General features: G+C 38.4%; 1 protein-coding gene across 3 annotated transcripts in view; it reads left to right on the top strand.

The window, feature by feature from the left end:
- The window catches only part of col14a1b (collagen, type XIV, alpha 1b), a 32,823-nt gene that overhangs the window by 6,097 nt on the left and 5,346 nt on the right, over positions 1 to 21,380 (top strand). For 2 of the 3 annotated variants that reach the window (XM_073858693.1, XM_073858694.1), the window contains exons 3-37: positions 443 to 559; positions 2,463 to 2,606; positions 2,922 to 2,999; positions 6,922 to 7,077; positions 7,332 to 7,451; positions 7,659 to 7,823; positions 7,902 to 8,063; positions 8,326 to 8,489; positions 8,571 to 8,700; positions 8,872 to 9,017; positions 9,093 to 9,219; positions 9,357 to 9,499; positions 9,582 to 9,708; positions 10,145 to 10,284; positions 10,754 to 10,886; positions 10,997 to 11,047; positions 12,264 to 12,406; positions 14,146 to 14,275; positions 14,537 to 14,659; positions 14,753 to 14,902; positions 14,985 to 15,101; positions 16,436 to 16,582; positions 16,706 to 16,780; positions 16,853 to 16,992; positions 17,986 to 18,109; positions 18,733 to 18,876; positions 18,958 to 19,122; positions 19,215 to 19,253; positions 19,408 to 19,546; positions 19,699 to 19,841; positions 20,218 to 20,327; positions 20,509 to 20,667; positions 20,782 to 20,859; positions 21,130 to 21,216; positions 21,315 to 21,368. In XM_073858693.1, coding sequence (XP_073714794.1) covers positions 443 to 559; positions 2,463 to 2,606; positions 2,922 to 2,999; positions 6,922 to 7,077; positions 7,332 to 7,451; positions 7,659 to 7,823; positions 7,902 to 8,063; positions 8,326 to 8,489; positions 8,571 to 8,700; positions 8,872 to 9,017; positions 9,093 to 9,219; positions 9,357 to 9,499; positions 9,582 to 9,708; positions 10,145 to 10,284; positions 10,754 to 10,886; positions 10,997 to 11,047; positions 12,264 to 12,406; positions 14,146 to 14,275; positions 14,537 to 14,659; positions 14,753 to 14,902; positions 14,985 to 15,101; positions 16,436 to 16,582; positions 16,706 to 16,780; positions 16,853 to 16,992; positions 17,986 to 18,109; positions 18,733 to 18,876; positions 18,958 to 19,122; positions 19,215 to 19,253; positions 19,408 to 19,546; positions 19,699 to 19,841; positions 20,218 to 20,327; positions 20,509 to 20,667; positions 20,782 to 20,859; positions 21,130 to 21,216; positions 21,315 to 21,368 — 4,370 coding nt within the window. The remainder of the gene's footprint in view (positions 1 to 442; positions 560 to 2,462; positions 2,607 to 2,921; positions 3,000 to 6,921; positions 7,078 to 7,331; positions 7,452 to 7,658; positions 7,824 to 7,901; positions 8,064 to 8,325; positions 8,490 to 8,570; positions 8,701 to 8,871; positions 9,018 to 9,092; positions 9,220 to 9,356; positions 9,500 to 9,581; positions 9,709 to 10,144; positions 10,285 to 10,753; positions 10,887 to 10,996; positions 11,048 to 12,263; positions 12,407 to 14,145; positions 14,276 to 14,536; positions 14,660 to 14,752; positions 14,903 to 14,984; positions 15,102 to 16,435; positions 16,583 to 16,705; positions 16,781 to 16,852; positions 16,993 to 17,985; positions 18,110 to 18,732; positions 18,877 to 18,957; positions 19,123 to 19,214; positions 19,254 to 19,407; positions 19,547 to 19,698; positions 19,842 to 20,217; positions 20,328 to 20,508; positions 20,668 to 20,781; positions 20,860 to 21,129; positions 21,217 to 21,314; positions 21,369 to 21,380) is intronic. The other variant, XM_073858695.1, reaches the window with a different exon arrangement.

Below are 21,380 nucleotides of genomic sequence, written 5' to 3' on the forward strand. Positions count from 1 at the left end.
TAAAATTCTTTTGTTTTGGATTTCTTTTCAAAAGTTTCCCTCTCTTTTCATTCTGTGCCAGGTAATCTTACTCGTGGATGAGGAGAGCGTGAAACTTGCTGTATCATAACATCTTTTCATCTGTTTGACATTGAAACACAGATGAACTCTTTCTCTGGCCATGTGCACACTGCAAACTTATGAGATTGACAACTGCATTGAATCCTCTGAGCAATTGTGTACAGAACATAAGAAGAAGAATGTTACTCACAAACACACAATAATACAAACAAGGCTGTAAACAACAAACATCGGCATCTTCAGTTCTGTACACACAGAGTGATTTGGATGCACTTGTCGTATGAAACAACAGTGTGAACGTGACTCTGTGTGTTTGATGGTGGTTGATGTTCGATAAAGCTGCGTTCAGTCCATCAGATATTTGCTGTCCTTTCATTTGCAGTGTTGAGCCCCAGAAGGCTAAGGTTTAAAGTGTTGAGCCCCGGCGTACTCACTGTGACCTGGAATAAACCAAAGGGAGAGTTTGACAGCTACAGGCTGGTGTACAGCACTGACTCAGGTGATTTTGGTAAAACTCATAATCCCGATTATTTTGGTAAAATCACAATCCCGATTATTTTGGTTAAAATCTTATTCCCGGTTATTTTGGTAAAACTCATATTCCCGATTAATTTTGTAAAAATTATTTTCCCGATTATTTTTGTAAAACTCATAATCCTGATTATTTTAGTTAAAATCATAATCCAGATTATTTTGGTAAAATCACAATCCCGATTATTTTTGTAAAAATAATTTTCCCGATTATTTTTGTAAAACTCATAATCCAGATTATTTTAGTTAAAATCATAATCCAGATTATTTTGGTAAAATCACAATCCCGATTATTTTTGTAAAAAATTATATTCCCGATTATTTTGGTAAAACTCATTTTCCTGATTATTTTGGTAAAAATCATATTGCCGTTTATTTTGGTAAAAACTCATTATCCCAATTATTTTGGTAAAAATCATATTACTGATTATTTTGGTAAAAATCTTATTTCTGATTATTATTATTTTTTTAAACCTCATAATCCCGATTATTTTGGTAAAAATCTTATTCTCGATTTTTTTTTTGTAAAATCTTATTCCCGATTATTTTGGTAAAACTCATAATCGCAATTATTTTGGTAAAATCACAATCCCGATTATTTGGGTAAAAATCTTATTTCCGATTATTTTTGTAAAACTCATTATCCCGATTAGTTTGGTAAATCTCACATTCCCAATTAATTTTGTAAAAATCATTTTCCTGATTATTTTTGTAAAACTCATAATCCAGATTATTTGAGTTAAAATCATAAACCCGATTATTTTGGTAAAATCACAATCCCGATTATTTTGGTAAAAATCTTATTCCCAATTTTTTTTATCTCAATTATTTTGGTAAAAAATCTTATTCCCGATTATTTCGGTAAATCTCATTATCCCGATTTTTTTTTCATTGCCTTGATTATTTTGGTAAATATCATATTCCCAATTATTTTGGTAAAAATCATATTCCCGATTATTTTGGTAAAAATCTTATTCCCGATTATTTCGGTAAATCTCATTATCCCGATTTTTTTTTTCATTGCCCTGATTATTTTGGTAAACATCATATTCCCAATTATTTTGGTAAAAATCATATTCCCGATTATTTTGGTAAAAATCTTATTCCCGATTATTTTTTGTAAACCTCATATTCCCGATTATTTGGGTAAAATCTTATTCCCGGTTATTTTGGTAAAACTCATAATCCTGATTATTTTGGTAAAATCACAATCCTGATTATTTGGGTGAAAATCATATTCCTGATTATTTTGGTAAAACTCATTATCCCGATTATTTTGTTAAAAATTCATTACCCCGATTATTTTGTTAAAAATCATATTCCCAATTATTTTTTGTAAACCTCATAATCCGATTATTTTTTTGTAAACCTCATAATCCCGAAAATTGTATTCCCGATTATTTTGGTAAAATCTAATTCCCGATTATTTTGGTAAAACTCATAATCCCGATTATTTTGGTAAAAGCACAATCCTGATTATTTGGGTGAAAATCATTTTCCTGATTATTTTGGTAAAAGTCATTATCCTGATTATTTTGGTAAAAAAAAATCCTGATTATTTTGGTAAAACTCATATGTCCCGCTTAGTTTGGTAAAAATCTTATTCACAATTATTTTGGTAAAGCTCATTGACCTGATTATTTTTTTATCTTATTCCCGATTATTTTGGTAAAACTCATTATCCCGATTATTTTGGTAAAATCCCAATCTCGATTGTTTTGGTAATTCAAAACATTTAACAATTCAAAATATTTTACTTTGAGACTGGAACCCAGTGTATGAAAATTATGTGCATGAAGTCATTATATGAATTATATATACACCAGAAATATAAAATAGAGATAATAAGATCATGGTTTGTTTTCCTTTAGGAGGATTTGAGCAGGAGGTGTCTGTAAATAAAAATGATCCTAAAGCCGTCATCCAAGGGTTTGACCCCAGTAAAGAGTACACGGTGAAGATAACCACTGTTAGAGGAACAGAGGAGAGTAAACCTCTGATGGCCACATACACAGGTGAGCAATCATAAGAAATACTTGACTTCTGTGTGCTGATCTCAGATCATTTTATAAACAAAGTCATGAAATCATATATATATATATTCTGTATATGCTTAAAGAATATAAATGTTCATGTAGGACGCTACTTACGTTTCTTCATGTCTGACATTATATTCCTGACAGTAAGCAGAATAATTGAAGATGATTTGTAATAATGAGCTGGACATGATGTTTGTTGATCCATTATTCCATATAGATGTCGTGATGAATGATAGATTATATTATAGTCTATAGTGTCTAATATGAGGTTCTGTGATGATGTTTTTTTAGGTGTAGGGTCAGAGGTGAGTGAAGTCAGTGTACGTCAGGACCCCAGAGACCCTGAACATGACAGTCAGACCTCTGAAGGTGAGCTTTATCTTCAGCCTGCACCAATCTCACATTAGTTTAAGGCCATGAACACTGCACACATTTATCTGGCAGGAATTCATCCCAATATTATAATCCAGCAGTCATTTCTCATCTCTGACAATGATAATTATAGCAATAGTCATGAAGCTGTAAAGATAAACGCTGTATGTTGTGAAGTAGGGAGGCACCAAAATTTCGGCCAAAAATGGCATCGGTTTTTAGCCAGAAGAAGATAACGGCCAAAAATATTAACTTAAAACAAATGTCTCTCCTGTCAGTGCTAATCCATTATCACAGTGAATCTAATACAATTATACAAAACATTGTTTAAATATTAAGTCATTTTGGCTGTAAGTGCATCCAGAATTTTTGGTTTCGGCCCAGAATTTTCATTTGGGTGCATCACTGTTGTTAAGTCTTTATTATATCTGTAAACTATTAACTATTTCTAACCAAACTAAGAGACGTTTAGATTTGTCAAGTTTATTAACAAATGTTGTTGAGTTTGGTTCTGTATTTAATGTAAATCATGAGATGTTTGGGTAGTAAAATCATTTGGAGGAGGAGTGACGTGTGTACATTTTGTATTATCTGTAAATAAAACTAAAGAGGATACACATCATGGTAAAAGTTCATGTTTGTGTAATGTTTAAACCACATGACCTGTCATGATCATGTTTTAACAATAGATCTGTAGGAGAACCCATCTCAATACAGGTACAATATCTGTAGATTAAATACGGATCAAATGAAGCACCGGGAGATAAAAGATGTCAGATGTAGACGTATGTAAGAGTTTAATGTCATCTATTCAGATGTGAGGATATAAACAAACACGTTTGTGGGTTTTGGCTGAGAAAACATGACAGAAGTTTAGAACAAAATGATCTGTTAAATATCTGTGTGTGTAGTTTATGATAAATGTGATTATAGGACAGAATCTCCCACTCATGAATTGAAAGAGTCATTTATTAAATTGTCATTTTGCCAGATTCTGATAGAAAATGAGTGCGTGCACGAGTCCACACTCGCTAAATACCTTTAAAATACTTTCACTGCCATCCTACATCATCTCTGTCTATATGACTCTCTGTCTCTGTGCCCTGTAGGCATGCAGGTGTGCCGTGAATCTCTCTCTCTCTCTCTCTCTCTCTCTCTCTCTCTCTCTCGTTCTCTCTCGTTCTCTCTCTCTATCTCTCTCAGGTAATTAGCTGCTGTTCATGCTCTTTAATGCTGCTCTTTAGTTACATGTAACTGTGACACAGGTTACATGATAAGACGTGTGTGTGTGTGTGTGTGTGTGTGTGTGTGTGCGTGCGTGCGTGCGTGTGTTTGCGTGCACGTGTGCGCGTGTGTGTCTGTAGGGCGACACCACAGTTTGCAGCCTCTTGATCTGTAAATGTAGTTGTGATGTAATACTGTTTGCCTGAGGGTCAAGGTTATAGGTCAGAATCATTAACACGCTACAAACTACCTCTCTTAACCCCAACTGACCCCAACACCCTGACACTGGCCCGCCTCTGACTCCGCCTCTGGTCCATCCCTGACTCCGCCCCTGACCCAGTGCTGACCCGCCTCTGAACCCTTAAACATGTTCCTTCACATTTATGTGCTTGTGTGTGTTTAAAGGTCCTGTACGTATATGAAGCTGTTGTGTTATTTACATATCCATTCTAATACTAGTTAAAATTCAACCAATGCACAACAGTTTCTTCCTTTATTTGCCTATTATTTAACTAGTAAGTTTGATTTTATAAAGCACAAACTAATATAAAACTTCTGTAAGATTGGAATGAGTTGTTATATATGTTCAGCGTTCATATGTCACCTGATTGATGTGTGTACTGGTTTATTGAGTGTTTGTGTGTGTGTGTGTCTGTGTGTTTTCTTTATACTGACTTCACATTTATACACTAACAGTGACAGCATTAAGCTCAATCTACATCAGTTTGTGTTTGTTTTACTTTTGTTTAACATTAAAGCTTTGTTGTTAACGTTGACATCTACTGTAAGTGTGTTTGTGTTTGTAAGTATAGATTTCTCAAAGCATATGTGTAGAGACTTGATAAAGCACGGCATTATGGGTAATGTTAAGTTACAGTATATTACTCTGAGAGCTTAAATAAAGGATACTGAATAGTGCAAATGAACATGTTAAAACATGAACACTACACACACATGCGCACACACACACAAACACACACACACACACTTGTTGCTGTGTTTTTGTTGAATTTAGAAGTTTAGTACATGAATAGTATTAGTAATAATATCTGCGTGTGAGAGTTTTTTATCAAATGTTTCTGTTTATTGGATTAAAGGGACACAGAGTTGTGTTATTGAGGAAGAAAATCAGACATCATGTTAGTGTACTGGAGACAAAGTCTCAAATAAAGACATTCCTCACTCCTCTGGCTCTGTTGTTTTTGTAATCACGCGCATACACACACACATTATCATCATGATACGTGCAAATTCAGTATTATGTGAAATTATGTTATCCTGTTTGTGTAATCCAGACTAAAGTCTCGTAATCTACTCATGTGATCAGGAGCATCAGAGTTTGATTTTATTTATTGATTTCAATCTGTGTCATGATCTTACTCAGTCAGTATTAAAGATATCAAGATTATATATTCACTGAATACTCTTTACATGATGTACTGTAGGATGTGTTTATGTAAACAGTAAATCACTAAAAAAATGACTTGTGCTGAGTTTTCACAACTGAATAATGTCATTTGTTAACGTTATTGACCTCATGCTGCTAGTAAACAGTTATCACAGTTATTATAATGATGTATCCAAAGAGTTGTTGATTATTCATCTGACTTCATCCTTTTTGTCCCTATGTCTCTCTGTGTTTCCATCTCTCTGTGTTTCCATCTCTCTGTGTCTCTCTGTGTTTCCATCTCTCTGTGTCTCTCTGTGTTTCCATCTCTTTGTGTCTCTCTGTGTTTCCATCTCTATGTGTCTCTCTGTGTTTCCATCTCTTTGTGTCTCTGTCTGTGTCTCTGTGTTTCCATCTCTCTGCATCTCTATGTGTTTCCATCTCTCTGTGTCTCTGTGTTTCCATCTCTTTGTGTCTCTCTGTGTTTCCATCTCTATGTGTCTCTCTGTGTTTCCATCTCTCTGTGTCTCTGTGTCTCTCTGTGTTTCCATGTCTTTGTGTCTCTCTGTGTTTCCATCTCTTTGTGTCTCTCTGTGTTTCCATCTCTATGTGTCTCTCTGTGTTTCTGTCTCTCTGTGTTTCTGTCTCTGTGTCTTTGTGTTTCCATCTCTCTGTGTCTCTGTGTTTCCATCTCTCTGTCTCTCTGTGTTTCTGTCTCTCTGTGTTTCTGTCTCTGTGTCTTTGTGTTTCCATCTCTCTGTGTCTCTGTGTTTCCATCTCTCTGTGTCTCTGTGTTTCCATCTCTCTGTGTCTCTCTGTGTCTATCTGTGATTCTGTCTCTCTGTGTTTCTGTCTCTGTGTCTCTGTGTTTCCATCTCTCTGTGTCTCTGTGTTTCCATCTCTCTGTGTCTCTGTGTTTCCATATCTCTGTGTCTCTCTGTGCCTCTCTGTGTTTCTGTCTCTGTGTCTCTGTGTTTCCATCTCTCTGTGTCTCTGTGTTTCCATCTCTCTGTGTCTCTGTGTTTCCATATCTCTGTGTCTCTCTGTGCCTCTCTGTGTTTCTGTCTCTGTGTCTTTTTGCCTCTCTGTGTTTTTGTGTCTCTCTGTCTCTTTGTGTCTCTCTGTGTTTCTGTGTCTCGTGGTGTCTCTCTGTGTTTCTGTGTCTCTCTGTGTCTTTCTGTGTTTCTGTCTCTATGTCTATCTGTGTTTCCATATCTCTGTGTCTCTCTGTGTTTCTGTCTCTCTGTGTATCTTTGGCTCTCTGTGTTTCTGTCTCTATGTTTTATTCTGTCTCTGTGTCTTCCACAGTGGACATCTTTATGTGTAAAACCCCAGCCATTGCAGATATTGTAATTCTGGTGGATGGATCATGGAGTATCGGCCGCATAAATTTCCGTTTGGTGCGGATGTTCCTGGAAAGTCTTGTGAAGGCCTTCTCTGTTGGATCAGAACATGTTCGCATCGGTGCGTTTGCAGACTTTTTACTATTTAAACTGTGTGTGTGTGTGTCTTTCTGAGTTGACTGTTATAATAGTTTTTTGCCCTGAAATGTTTTTGTGATGAATGTGGTTAGCAACGTACACACAGCTGAAAAACACTGAACCGTGCTTCTGCTTCCCACCGCATCACTTCCTGAAGTTCTCTTGTGATGTCGTAGTTTTATTAGTGTCATGTGTTGAACATTCTTTAAGAAATGCCTAATGTGTTTTTGTGTGTAGGGTTGGCCCAGTACAGCGGTGATCCCAGGATTGAATGGCATTTACACACTCACAGGACTAAAGAGTCTGTCATAGATGCTGTAAAGAATCTACCTTATAAAGGAGGAAACACACTCACAGGTACACACACACATAGATTTACACACACTCACAGACACACAAACTAACTGACACACTCAAAGACACACACACACACACACACACACACACACTCACAGATACACAAACTAACTGACACAGACACAGATATATAAACACTCACACACACACACACACAAACACACACACACACACACACACACACTCACACACTCATTGTGTTTCCAGGTCTTGCTTTGACATACATTTTGGAGAACAGCTTTAAGCCCGAATCGGGATCCAGACCTGATGTTCCTAAAATTGGGATTTTGATCACGGATGGAAAGTCACAGGATGATGTTCATTCTCCAGCTCAGAGACTCAGAGATTCTGGAATTGAGCTGTTTGCTATCGGTATGACAACACCAAGAATAAATGTACTGTAACTAGTATTTGAGGTTTTGTGTCTCATGTGACCGTGTGACTCTTCAGGAGTGAAGAACGCTGATGAGAACGAACTGAGAACCATCGCCTCTCCTCCAGAAGAAACTCACGTTTATAATGTGGCTGATTTCAGTGTGATGAGCTCCATCGTAGAGGAACTCACCAAAACCGTTTGTGAACGGGTCAATGATCTCAGCAAAGAGATCAGCGGTTGGTTTCTGTCTCTTCTTCTAGAAAGATCTCTTTAAGGAAAGTTCTTGCTTCATAACGACTCCATCAGATCCATTAGTACAGAAAACATTATGATTCTCTTATCGAAATCAGACATCATAGTTTTAAACAGTTCTGTCCTTTAAACATGACAATAAGTGCTGCTCTCAGCTGATTTTATCTTTAAAAATGAAGTTTGTTTAGGACCTTAAAGTATCTGATGGTCACAACAGTAATGTTTGTGTGTGTGTGTGTGTGTCAGGTGAGACAGTGCCGTATTCAACGAGGTCATTTGATGCTCCCAGTAATCTCATCACATCTGAGGTCACAGCCAGAAGTTTTCGTGTGTCGTGGACTCATGCTCCAGGACAAGTGGAGAAGTACAGAGTGGTTTATTATGCTACTAAAGGATCCAAACCTGAGGAGGTTTGTGTCTGTCTGTCTGTGTATTGTTAAATGTTATGACATGTGTGATATATGTGTTGTAATAACAGTTGTTTTGTTTAGGTGGTGGTAAACGGGGATGAGAACTCTGTGATGTTGGACTATCTGAACTCTCTGACGGAGTATGAGATCGCTGTGTTTGCCATCTACAGCAACTCAGCCAGTGAAGCTCTGAGAGGCAGCGAGACCACCTGTGAGGATCTCATCTGATATTATGAACTGATGTTGTGTTTTTCACAGTCTGATCCATTTACGATGTGATCCATTAGTTTTTCCTGATTTGTTGTTCTAGATGTCATAAGTATTTGTTGACAGTCTGATGTATTATTGACCGTGTGTAATCATGTTTCTGTATGATTGTCAGTGGCATTGCCGACCGTGAATAATCTGGAGCTGTATGACATCACTCACAGTACGATGCGTGTGCGCTGGCAAGTAGCTGAAGGAGCTTCTGGGTACATGATCCTGTATGCTCCTCTGACACGAGGAGAAGCTGCAGATGAGAAAGAGGTGTTACACAAACACAATCACAGGTTTATTCTCAATGAGATAAATGTCTGTATATTAAAGTGTGTGTGTGTTTAGGTTAAGGTCGATGACTCTGTGACTCAGGTTGAACTGGAAGGTTTGAGTCCTGATACTGAATACACAGTAACTGTTTATGGGATGTATGGAGAGGAGGCCAGTGATCCCATGACGGCACAGCAGACCACACGTGAGTCACACACACACACAACACCTGTCTGTCTGTCTGTCTGTCTGTCTGTCTGTCTGTCTGTGGTTAATATCTTCAGTTGTAGTAAAGCAGGAAAGAGTTAATTAGTTACGTACCATGTGTATGATCTCACTCACTTCCTCTGAATCCACCTCGTAACCTGCGCATCACTGACATCAGTCACAGCTCCGCTAAAGTTTCCTGGGACTCAGCGTCTCGTAAGGTCAAAGGTTACCGTATTGTTTATGTAAAAACTGATGCTGTCGAGACCGATCAGGTGAGTATGCACACAGTGTTTTGGATGTTGTGATGTTGCTTTTCACCTGTCTGTTGACCTTCAACCTTCTGTTTAACCTCAGGTTGATGTGGGTCCGGTTACCACACTGGTACTACGCAACCTGACTTCTATGACAGAGTACACCGTTGCCATCTTCGCCATCTATGACGAGGGACAATCAGACCCACTGACAGACAGCTTCACCACCAGTGAGAACACACACACATACACACATACACACACACACACACACACACACACACACACACACACACACACACACACACACACACACACACACACACACACACACAAACAAACAGTCTTAAAGAATAATAGAGATAAAGAATCATATAGAGTGTAATCATTTTATCAGTAGGGCGTCGGTATGTCGTCAGTATGGCATCAGTAGGTCGTCAGTAGGTCGTAAATAGGAATAGGGCGTCAGTAGGGCGTCAGTAGGGTGTCAGTAAGTTGTTCTGTAGTTTGTCAGTATGGCGTTAGTAGGGCGTCAGTAGGTCGTTGGTAGGGCGTCGGTAGCTCGTCAGTAGCTTATCAGTAGCTCTTCAGTAGCTTGTCAGTAGATCATCAGTAGGGCCTCAGTATGACATGTGTTAAGTATGTCATCATTATGTGTGTATGCAGGTGTGGTTCCTCTGCCTGTGAATCTGAGAAGCAGTGATGTGTCCACTGATAGTTTTAAAGTCACGTGGCAGCACGCTGCGTCTGATGTCTCTGTCTACCGACTCATTTGGAGACCTGCAGCTGGAGGAGAAACTAAAGAGGTACACAACCACACATTCAGTATATATACACATACTCTAACACAATAAAACCCTTACACACATGACATCTTCTGTCCATAGATAACATTTTAAACAGTTTTAGCCGTAAGATCAATATTTGTCATTAGAGAACTGACGTCAGTGATTTGGTTTTCCTCACACATTGAACGACTCAGAGTCTTTTAAACACATTTATGAAACGAGCGGATGACGTTTTATCAATATGGACGTGACCGGTGGCTATGATCAAATCTCACTCCAGGTTTCACTTTGTGTATGTGAGGTTTGAGTTAGTGTGATGATTTACCTGTTTGATATCCTGTCTGAAAAAGAATAAGGAGATTTCTGCTCAATCTACTTTAGCATCTACTACATTAAAAAACTCTTTGTGCGTGCGTGTGTGTGCGTGTGTGTGTGTGTGTGTGTGTGTGTGTGTGTGTGTGTGTGTGTGTGTGTGTTTTCTCTGCAGGTTCTCATTAATGATAACTCTAACTGGTACATGATCACGGGTTTAAAGCCTCTGACTGAATATGAAGTCTCTTTGTCTGGGATCTATAGAGATGAATCTGAGAGTGATCAGGTGGAGATCATTGAATCTACAGGTGAATCAGTACTGGATTAAATTAACATAAACAAACTAATACTTTTATTAAATACTGATCTTCTCTTTACCTTAAATATGTTCAATTTCTTTCATTTATTTTATTTAAAGTTGCCAGAACAACAACAGCTGCCACAACGACCAAAAGCACACCTGCAGCGGGTAAAACACTTACATATGATTGATCAAGCGTCTGATCTGATGATCTGTCAGTCTGAATCATACATACACTACATTTACATTAACAAAACATGGGTGATTCACGAAAACTTGGTTTTAAAAATGTCAAGCATGAAAATGTAAAAATTGCTTAAATTTACTTTTTTTCCCACCAGACATTGAAAAACAAAGTCTGGAGTAAATGGGAACATTAATTTAAAAACTTTTACTTATCATTTAACACTTTTTGTAACATAATTTTAAAAATGAGTCCTAAAAAATCTCATTACCGCAACAGTCAGAAAACACTGACATATTTTCAAAATGACATGACAAACCTGAAAGAACATAATTTGGAGATTCTGCACATGCATTTAAAATCAAAGTATTATGCTTCTATTAATTAAATTAACATTTAATGAGCATCTGTTGCGGTAATGATAATCAAAATGTCATGTAAGCATTCTGACAAGACAATATTTCAAATTAACTGTAAAAAAATGATCTTACTGGTAGCCATCTTGAAGTAACTGGTCCATGTGCTTGGTCACTCAAAATCAAACTTTATTAAAATTTTGTATGTGTGCTAAAACTGTTCTCAAAAAGTGTTGCGGAGGATGAGAACATCAGGCATGGACACATCATTTTCCTTATTTTTCTTCATTATTATTATACATGAATATTCAGTTAATATTTTTTCTGTCATCTAAAGTCGTCTAGCAAAACATCCATTTATTTATTTTCTTAATATTTTTGTGTTAATTTGATTAAATTACAACATAACGCATGTTCAAACACAGCCGGACACATTGCGGTAATGAGAATTTCAGCAGAAAATGAGATAAAATTTCCAATTATAAAATCTTATGTTGAAATCACACATTGTGCAAGGTAGAACACAGTATTGTGTTAATTCTGATGCTTTTTAATGTTACTATATTACACATTTTAAAGCTAAAATCATTAGTGCCGTGGTGTTTCAATGGTTTCGTGAGAATCACCCACATAACTACACACATGAGCTTTCCCATCATAATGAAATAAACCTCTGATCTGATCTCACACTGTCAGCATCGTACTGTTTAAAATATACTTGCACATTTGACGTCATCTGATAGAACTGAAGAATGTTACAGATTGAGTTTTTGGGTGAATGTTGAACTATAATCTGATGATGATCACAGCCATTGTGTGTGTTTGTGTATTCTTGTGTGTGTAGTTGTGCGACAGGCTGTCAGGAATCTTAAGCTGAGTGATTTGACGACCTTCAGCATGCGTGTGTCGTGGGATTCAGCTGGACCAAATGTGCGTCAGTACAAAGTGTCATACATCAGCACAAGAGGTGACCGGGCCGAACAGCTGGTGAGTCTCTCTCTCTCTCACACACACACACATGGTTAAAGATGTTGAAGATAAAAAGGTTATTTCTCTTCACTGAGGATTGGATGTAATGTTCACTGAAACTGATTTCTGCTGATCTTCTTGAGTTGAAAATTCAATCCCTGACACAACTTTTTCAATACAGTCAGATTGTGAAAGTATTTTGTCCTCTAAAGTGCCAAAGTCAAGTTTGGAAACCTGTGTTTAGGTCTTTATGACCTGACTTTCATCTTTGTGAGAGACCACAGAGTTATGCAGCAAAACTAAACTGAGCTTTTCTTCTCAGGCAATGCTTGTGAAATATGTTTAGCTAAACCTCAGGGTGCAAACTAAAATAACAATCTCCGTATCAAAACACTTTCAATCACTTGTGCTGGGCTTTTCAGACAGAATGTTAAACAGAAATATTATTCATCATCAGTGTTTCCCACAGATCTGAAATATACTTGCGGTGTTAGCCGGTGGTCATTACACGTTGACAAAAACTGGTCTACTACATATGACTAACAACCAAATATGTTGTGTGACCTAACACAAGACTTAAACATTTATAATGATTTCACCTGTAGCCTGTAGAAAACTGTCACCGTTTGTCAAAACACTTTAAAGCTCCCATAACCCAGTCTGTTTCTGCTCATCTCATGTTACTAAAGAGTAAATTTTACATCTTTCATACCACTGAAGAGTCTTTAGTTTTATCAGATTTATAAAAAACAGATGACATCTAGCGATTGTTTCTTGAAAAACACAACCCCCTCGAGGCGTCCGGCGGGCGGAGCGAGTCACAACACAAACAAAACATTTTCCCACTATCTCTGGATAACTTACGATTCACTTCATGTTGATATTGTTTACATTACATGCACTTACACATCGATTGCCAACAAAACAAACATTTGATTCCATTTTAATTATCACCTGCAACTCATGACCCGGTTGGTACTTATCAACAAAATCCAGCGTTAAACAAACACACACACAACTATAAACTATATCCATTGTTTCCATAATGCTGGAAAGCTGAACACGGCTTTCGTCTCCTTACTTCTAAAAACACACTTCTTTTGTGTCATTGTTGAGTCTTGACATAAAACAAAGCTGCTGTGTGCAGTGATGTATGTGACTTCTACTCAAATGAACAATGATTGACATGTGGGCGTGCTTTTACAGAGGAAGTGCCCATAAAAGGAATATGGGGTCACTGATGCGTAACTGGTACCCATGTTTGAAAAAACTCTCAGAAACTGGTAGGAAAAAGGAGGCCCAGAAATACTCCATCGCACGTTCAACTGCTTTTTTGACACTTTGCAATTGTTCAGCATGAGGATTATGTTAATACATCAGAATAACCCCTCCTCCCTTTAATAAAACAGACTTTTTGGGGTTTTTAAAGAAGAGTCCACATTTTTTTTAAATATCTTTATTAATAATAAAAATTCTTATGACTCTTTCAGTGTTTTGATTTATCTTACCTTTACTTTACTACTATACACTGACTCCTTTGAGTCTCTTTATATCTAAATGATAGACCGTATTTATTTCATATATGAATATATGTTTAGGGAAATAAACACACAGCAAATACCTGTCTGATATACAGATAGAGATCAGATAGAGATCAGACTAGTAAAGTCAGTGTGTGTGAAGCACAGCTCAAACTGGTATCATATCATCTTGAAGTGTTTAGTTGTGTGTTGTCTGATGTGTGATTTGTGTTATAGTCAATGGTTCCTGCGGGTCAGATGTCTGCGGTTCTTCAGCCTCTTCTGTCAGACACAGAGTATCGTGTCAGCGTGTCAGCGGTCTACAGCGACGGAGACGGTCCTGTCCTCACACGCGTCGCACGCACATGTGAGTCTCTGCTGTAGTCACTCTTAAAGGGGATTTTGGGTACTGAAGGGTATTTTTTTTATTCTCTTAATGTTAAAGAATCAAAACAAATTCAGTAATATTCATATATACAGAATCTCTGAGCTCACAGTACGTGGGATGTGGGATGGGATGTTTAGTCACATTCAGGTTAAAGTTTTAAAAAACAACTGATTTACAAAAGTTAATGTTAAAAACTAAACAACAGAAGATGAACGATGTCATCACGATTCTTTCACGCAGTGCCTCTGTCTGCACCCAGCAACCTCCGCGTGTCTGAGGAATGGTACAATCGCTTCCGAATCACATGGGACTCGTCCTCCTCTCCCACCATGGGATACCGGATCGTCTACCAGCCCATCTCAGGTGTGTGACCCGCCTCAGATATCATCCACACATTAATACAATAAGATGTCATCAGTAATGTGTGAGTGATGATGTCATGTGACCTCTTGATAGTGTCTGGTCGAGCACTGGAGACGTTTGTAGGTGATGATGTCAACACAATGTTGATCTTGAATCTGCTGAGTGGGACGGATTACAGCGTTAAAGTCATCGCCACGTACACTACAGGATCCAGTGAGGCGCTGATTGGACGTGCCAAAACACGTAAAAGCGCACACACACACACACACATCACAGTTTTGTAATATAGCTGACTGTATTTATATGTGTGTCTTTCTGTCTTTAGTTTATCTGGGAGTGAATAATCTCAACACATACCAGGTGCAGGTGACCAGCATGTGTGCCCAGTGGCAGCCACATCGACATGCTAACCAGTACCGGGTCATCATCGAGTCACAGCTGAGTGAGTTCATCACTGTGTGTGTGTGTGCATGCGTGTGTGTGTGTCTGTGTGTGTTTGTGTGTCTGTGTGTGGGTATGAGAGAGGTTTTATGTGATTATAGTTGTGATTATAGTTTACTGGGGTTTGTGTGGCTGTAGTTTTAAGTCTCAGTTTGATGACACTCATATCTCTCTACAGGCCCACTGAACATTTGAAGAGTTTCGTTGCCAAACGAGATAACCACCGTTTTTTTAATTGTTCAGAAATCTCGTTTTTTGGTTGTGCATTCCAATTAATTTCAATGCAACTGCAGTTGGTTTATTTTTGATTTAAACCTTCATAACTTAAAAAATACAGCTAAGTTGCACCATAAAACAAAATAATAACATGATAACACAATAATAAACATGTTTTGACAAAAATGTAAAAAAATGGATTTATCTCGTTTTGCAACGAAACTGTTTATTTCATCTCTATTTGTGTAACAATCAGAGAGGGGATGTTTTTCAATTATTTTTATTATGATCTGCAGTCCAGCATGAGAGTCTGACTCTTTAAAAAGGAGGCTAAAGGTCGTGAGTGCTAACATCTGTCATCTGACATCTTGAGAAAAGCTTCATAAAACAATGACAGACCCTGAACTGTACATGACCGAATGAATTCCTTCTTTATGCTTTGTGCCAGACATGCAAAACACTTGTTTATAATCATAATAATAAAATGCAATGCACAACATACTCTCAATCTATCAACTATATATGCCTACTTACACAATACATCAGATTAAGAAAATAACATTTTTGTTTGATTTGATGACAGACTCTTGGTCTTTTTTTGGCTTTCCTGTGTTATTCTGGGAGTTTCCCTAGATTGTAATGTCGGTACTTTCTGCTTTCTTAATGTTAATAGTTCTTGGATTTGTAAGTAATATTCGTAACATCATATTTGTAAAATATGATGATATGCTGCTTTGAGTCCTTTTCATTTATTATTTGGCTGTTTTCGTGCTGAAATAGTAATTTGAAAAATCCATGCATATAAAGGATTATGATTGATTGTGACAGGAGGGGATGCACTGACAGTAATACTCCATTCCTGATTTTACTGTGGCAGCATTTTCATTTACTTTATATTAAATTACCTTTATTTTAGGAGGTTTATATGGCTGTTTGATGACCATTAAGCATGGGGGGATAAAATAAATAATCAAATGCAGGGATATAAAGACCAGAGGGGGATAATCCCCACATTACACCTTGTCAATAGTCACACTGTTTTCAAACGTCTGTTTCTTCAGGATCAGTTTTATAAAGGTCTGATTGTGTGTAGTTAAGTGAAGTCCTGATATTTTTCAGACGGTGATAAAAAGGAAGTGAGGTTGGGTGGCTCCACGTCCAGACACTGCTTTAATGACCTCACTCCCAACACGCAGTACAAGATCAGCGTTCACGCTCAGCTGCAGGACACGGAGGGACCCGCCGTCACCGTCACGCAGAGAACACGTGTGTGAACACGCCAATCAAACGTTACATTAGCAGTCAGAGTTTGTACACACAAGCTGCTGTTATGTCAATTACTGAGATGGTTTTATTATCTATAATAAATGAGATCTCGTTCTTTTGTAGTTCCTGTACCTACAGCTCCTCCCACCAAACCCACCACCACCACCCCTGTACCCACTTTACCCCCTGCTAAAGAAGGTACAACAGCCAACAAACATCAGACCTTACAGAAACATCTTAAAATACTCAACACATCTCTCTCTCCATCAGTGTGCCGAGCGGCTAAAGCTGACCTGGTGTTTCTGGTTGATGGTTCATGGAGTATTGGAGATGATAACTTCCAGAAGATCATTGGTTTTCTCTACAGCACAACAGGTGCTCTGGACCAGATCGGTCCTGATGGGACACAGGTACAGACAGAGATTGTCTTCATGAAGTGTCATTTATAGTCGTGTGTAGATTCTGCGTAGCCTGACGCACACTTCGGCAAAATTTAAACACGCGTCTGTTCTACATGGACTGCAAGCGATGTGATTGGTCAACTAGAAACCCTACAACCTGTGTCACATTTCTTCATAGACATTTCTGCTTGCGTCGTTAAGAACACAGATGGGTCAAGTTGAGGAGTGATTTAACTCTGTCTGCAACAAAAGTCACTGTTTATTTACCTTCATCACTGCTGGTCTTCTCAAATCATACATAATGAACAGCTGGTTTGTGTGTTTACTGGACAAACTGCTGCTTCTTCTTTGGTTGTTGCGCTGCTGTGTTTAGACGCGTGGATATTGACTACTAGTGGTCTGCATGTGTTTATACTGTATGGTGTCAAGGCTACACCGTAGGACCTACACACAACTATAATAAACCCTTTAATGTGTCCAAGGTTGAGAAGGTACCTGTCTGTAAAACACTAACAAACATCAGAATATATTTGATATATTCATTGTCTCATCAGGCCATGGCATGCTTTGTTTTAACTGGTAAAACAATGTTTTGTGAAATGAAATGTCCTAACAGTGATACTGTGTGAGATGTTTTAAAAGAGTCTATGATAACGTTTACACATGAGCGTCTATTGTCATAAACTGACATTTCAACCTCTCCGGTTTCAAAAATAACTTTGTGCACACATGTCAGTTTTCAGAAGAGTGTTCATTGGTTGGAGTTTTTTTTAGAAAGAATCGGATTCAGAGGCGAGTTATCCATTTGCGTGTAAACGTTTTTTAAAATAACCGTGTACATGTTAACAGTGCCTCTGTGTAAACCACTAACATTCATCTCACGTAGACAGTCATGTTTCTCTATAGTGTCTGAGATCTTCAAAAACTAAATCATTATAAGTGGACCTCATGAAAATGACTTAAAAAGTAATATGTAAAATGTTTAATGTGTCTCTCTATCAGGTGGCTATAGCTCAGTTCAGTGATGATCCTCGTACTGAGTTTAAATTGAGCTCATATGATAATAAAGAAACTCTTCTGGACGCCATTCAGAGAATCACTTATAAAGGAGGAAACACCAAGACAGGTCAAGACAAATCTCTCTCTCTCTCTATCTCTCTCTATCTCTCTCTCTCTCTATCTACACCATCACATCCATCCAGTCATTCAATCCTTTAATCATTCAGTCATCCATCTCTGCTGGTATTTGTTTTACAGTCTTTTGATGAATTAATATATTCAGTGTTGAGATGTTCTTGTGTCAGAAGTGCAATTGTAATTGAAGAATTTATCGTTTATGTATTATTTAATATAATCAAATGTTTACATGAGGTGAGATATGCAGAATTAATATCCTGATCCATAAAATATAAAGATTCAGATTAAAGCTCTTGATTCAGTTGTTTAACTCTGGGATTTATTATTATAATGAGGTAAATTATAATACGGTAAATCATCTTTCTTCTGGTTAGTTTCATGGAACTAGTTTTACACCTAAACAGCGAAAACAACCCTAAACACATTTAGAATTAAGACAAAAAGAAATCTACCTAATAATAATAATAATAATAATAATGGCTGAGCAGTATTTCAAAATGATTAAAATAATGCAGTAATGTTCATATCATTTTTATTATTTCAAAGTGAAATGTAGTCATGAATGAAGTTTTTTGGTAGATTTGTATGTGCCCTCATCTCTGATCTCTGCAGGTCGAGCAATGAAACATGTTAAAGATACTGTGTTTACTGCGGTGGGCGGAGCCAGAAGGGGCGTGCCTAAAGTCCTGGTGGTGCTGACTGATGGTCGTTCCCAAGATGACGTTCATCTCATATCTCAGGAGATCCAGACAGAAGGTCAGAGAGGAAACTAAACTGAATGAGTTCCTGTCACCCAGAGACCGCATAAATGTAATCTGTTGTGTTGTTTCTGCACAGGTTATATTGTGTTTGCCATTGGGTTTTCTGATGCGGATTACAGCGAGTTAGTGAGTATTGCCAGTAAGCCCAGCGAGAGGCACGTGTTCTTCGTTGACGATCTCGATGCCTTCAAAAAAATAGAAGAGAAACTCGTCACCTTTGTCTGTGAGGCGGCATCAGCTAGTAAGTGTGTGTGTGTGTCTGTCTGTGTGCACCTGTATGTTTGTGTCTATTTGTTAGTGTATGACTAAGTGTTTGTCTGGTTTTGTTTACAGCGTGTCCGTCTGTACCCATGAGTGGCAGCACATTACCAGGTAAAAAATCAAACCTGAAATCTGATGAAAAATATGAATATGCTTCAAAATATGAGAATATTCCTGCATACATCATTGAACTTCATCAATGTAACACACTTTATCTGTTCAAACACACAAACACACACACACACACATACACACACACACACAGGCTTCAGGATGATGGAGATGTTTGGGTTGGTGGATCATATGTACAGCAGTGTTAATGGTGTCTCCATGAAGCCTGGAACCTTCAACAGTTACAGCAGCTACAGACTAAGCAGTGACAATCCAATAACACAACCCACCAGGTGAACAAACAAACAAACACACACACACACACACACACACACACACACACACCTCTGACGCATTACCACCTTCATTGTGCATTATTTTCTAATAATTCAGCGGCCCATCATCAATTATTCTTTACGTGCACAATATAATGAATTCCTCACAGGTTTATCCACCCGGAGGGTCTTCCATCAGACTACACCATCACGATGCTTTTCCGGCTGCTTCCAGAAACTCCAAAGGAGCCTTTTGCATTGTGGGAAATCCTCAACAGCAATAATGAGCCATTAGTGGGAGTGATTCTGGACAGTAAGTTAAGATTATCTATATACCCTAAACAGAGTCGCACACCGGACAAGAACTCGGAGGTATCGCACACGGGAAGTGCACATTAAATAACGCAAGCTTAGTCAGATAGTGTCTACCTTAAAATGCAAAATATATGTTAGCAGCCAATGTTAATCGCTAGCGATTTTTGACAAATATGATGTGACAGGGATTTGGGCAGCGTTTTGAGTCACAGCGGACCGCCGCCGCCAGTGTGCCTACATTCATAGAAAATAATGTGTTCTGTATTTAGATTCATGACGTGGCGTTTCTCGTTCGGTGTGCGACCCCCTTAAGAGACAGAACAAATGTTTTTATTCACATCACTCCTAACTTTAATTGTCTTCTCACTTCACAGATGCAGGAAAGACTTTGACCTTCTTTAACATGGACTATAACGGAGACTTCCAGGCGGTGACTTTTGAGGGGGCAGAAATCCAAAAACTTTTTTACGGCAGTTTTCACAAGGTTTGAGTTCACACATCGACGTCTGTCTGTATTAGTAAATGTGTAAGAAAACATCAAACATTAAGTAGTTTAAGGATTTAAGTCGTTTGTGCTGCAGCTATAATTGTATGTGGATCTGATCTCTGCTGGTGCGTGCATGCGTGTTTTTGTGTGTGTGTGTGTGTGTGTGTGTGTACACAAGCTGCATATCGCCGTGAGTAAGACGTCAGCTCTTGTGATGGTTGACTGTCAGTCAGTGGGTGAGAAATCTATTAATGCTGCCAGTAACATCAGCACTGATGGTGTGGAGGTGTTGGGAAGAACGGTTCGATCCAGAGGCTCCAAGGACAACTCTGCACCGGTACTGAGTCTCTCTGTGTCTGTGTGATGCTTTCTGTGTTTATTTGTGTTGTTTTTGGTAAGTCAGTGAGTTTAGTGTTGTAATAATAACAGTTGTGTGTGTGTGTGTGTTCAGTTTCAGCTGCAGTCGTTTGATATTGTGTGCAGCACATCGTGGGCCCGACGGGACAAATGCTGCGAGTTGCCCAGTCTGGTGAGTGTGTGTGATTGTGTGCGCGTATGCGTCCGTGCGTATTTGTGTACGTGCATGCATGCGTGTGTGTGTAAGTCCGTCTGTTAGTCTGATGTTCAACGCAAGAGGGCAACAGTTAGAAGTTGTGTCTCCAGACAGCCGGAGGAACTGATTTGTGATTGACATTTGTTATTTTGCTCTGACAGCTGGAGCGTTTAGTTTTATGTAAAGGTCAAAATCTCATTTGTCAAACAGGTGATGATTAATGTCATTGTTTTTGTGTGTTTTCAGAGGAAGGAGTCAGATTGTCCCGCTCTTCCCCGCGCCTGCACCTGTACACAGGACAGTAAGGGCCCACCCGGCCCCCCTGGAGCCCCTGTATGAAAGCTCATCATTCATAGAGATTTATCCTAAAATATCTTGCAGATGATGAACAACATTCACCCGCCTGTGTTTATCTGTCTGTGTGTTTATAGGGAGGTCCTGGTATCAGAGGAGCTCGAGGAGATCGAGGAGAACCCGGAGCTGTGGTACATTATTAC

The sequence above is a fragment of the Misgurnus anguillicaudatus genome, chromosome 20 (genome assembly GCF_027580225.2).
Source record: "Misgurnus anguillicaudatus chromosome 20, ASM2758022v2, whole genome shotgun sequence".
Lineage (NCBI taxonomy): Eukaryota > Metazoa > Chordata > Actinopteri > Cypriniformes > Cobitidae > Misgurnus > Misgurnus anguillicaudatus.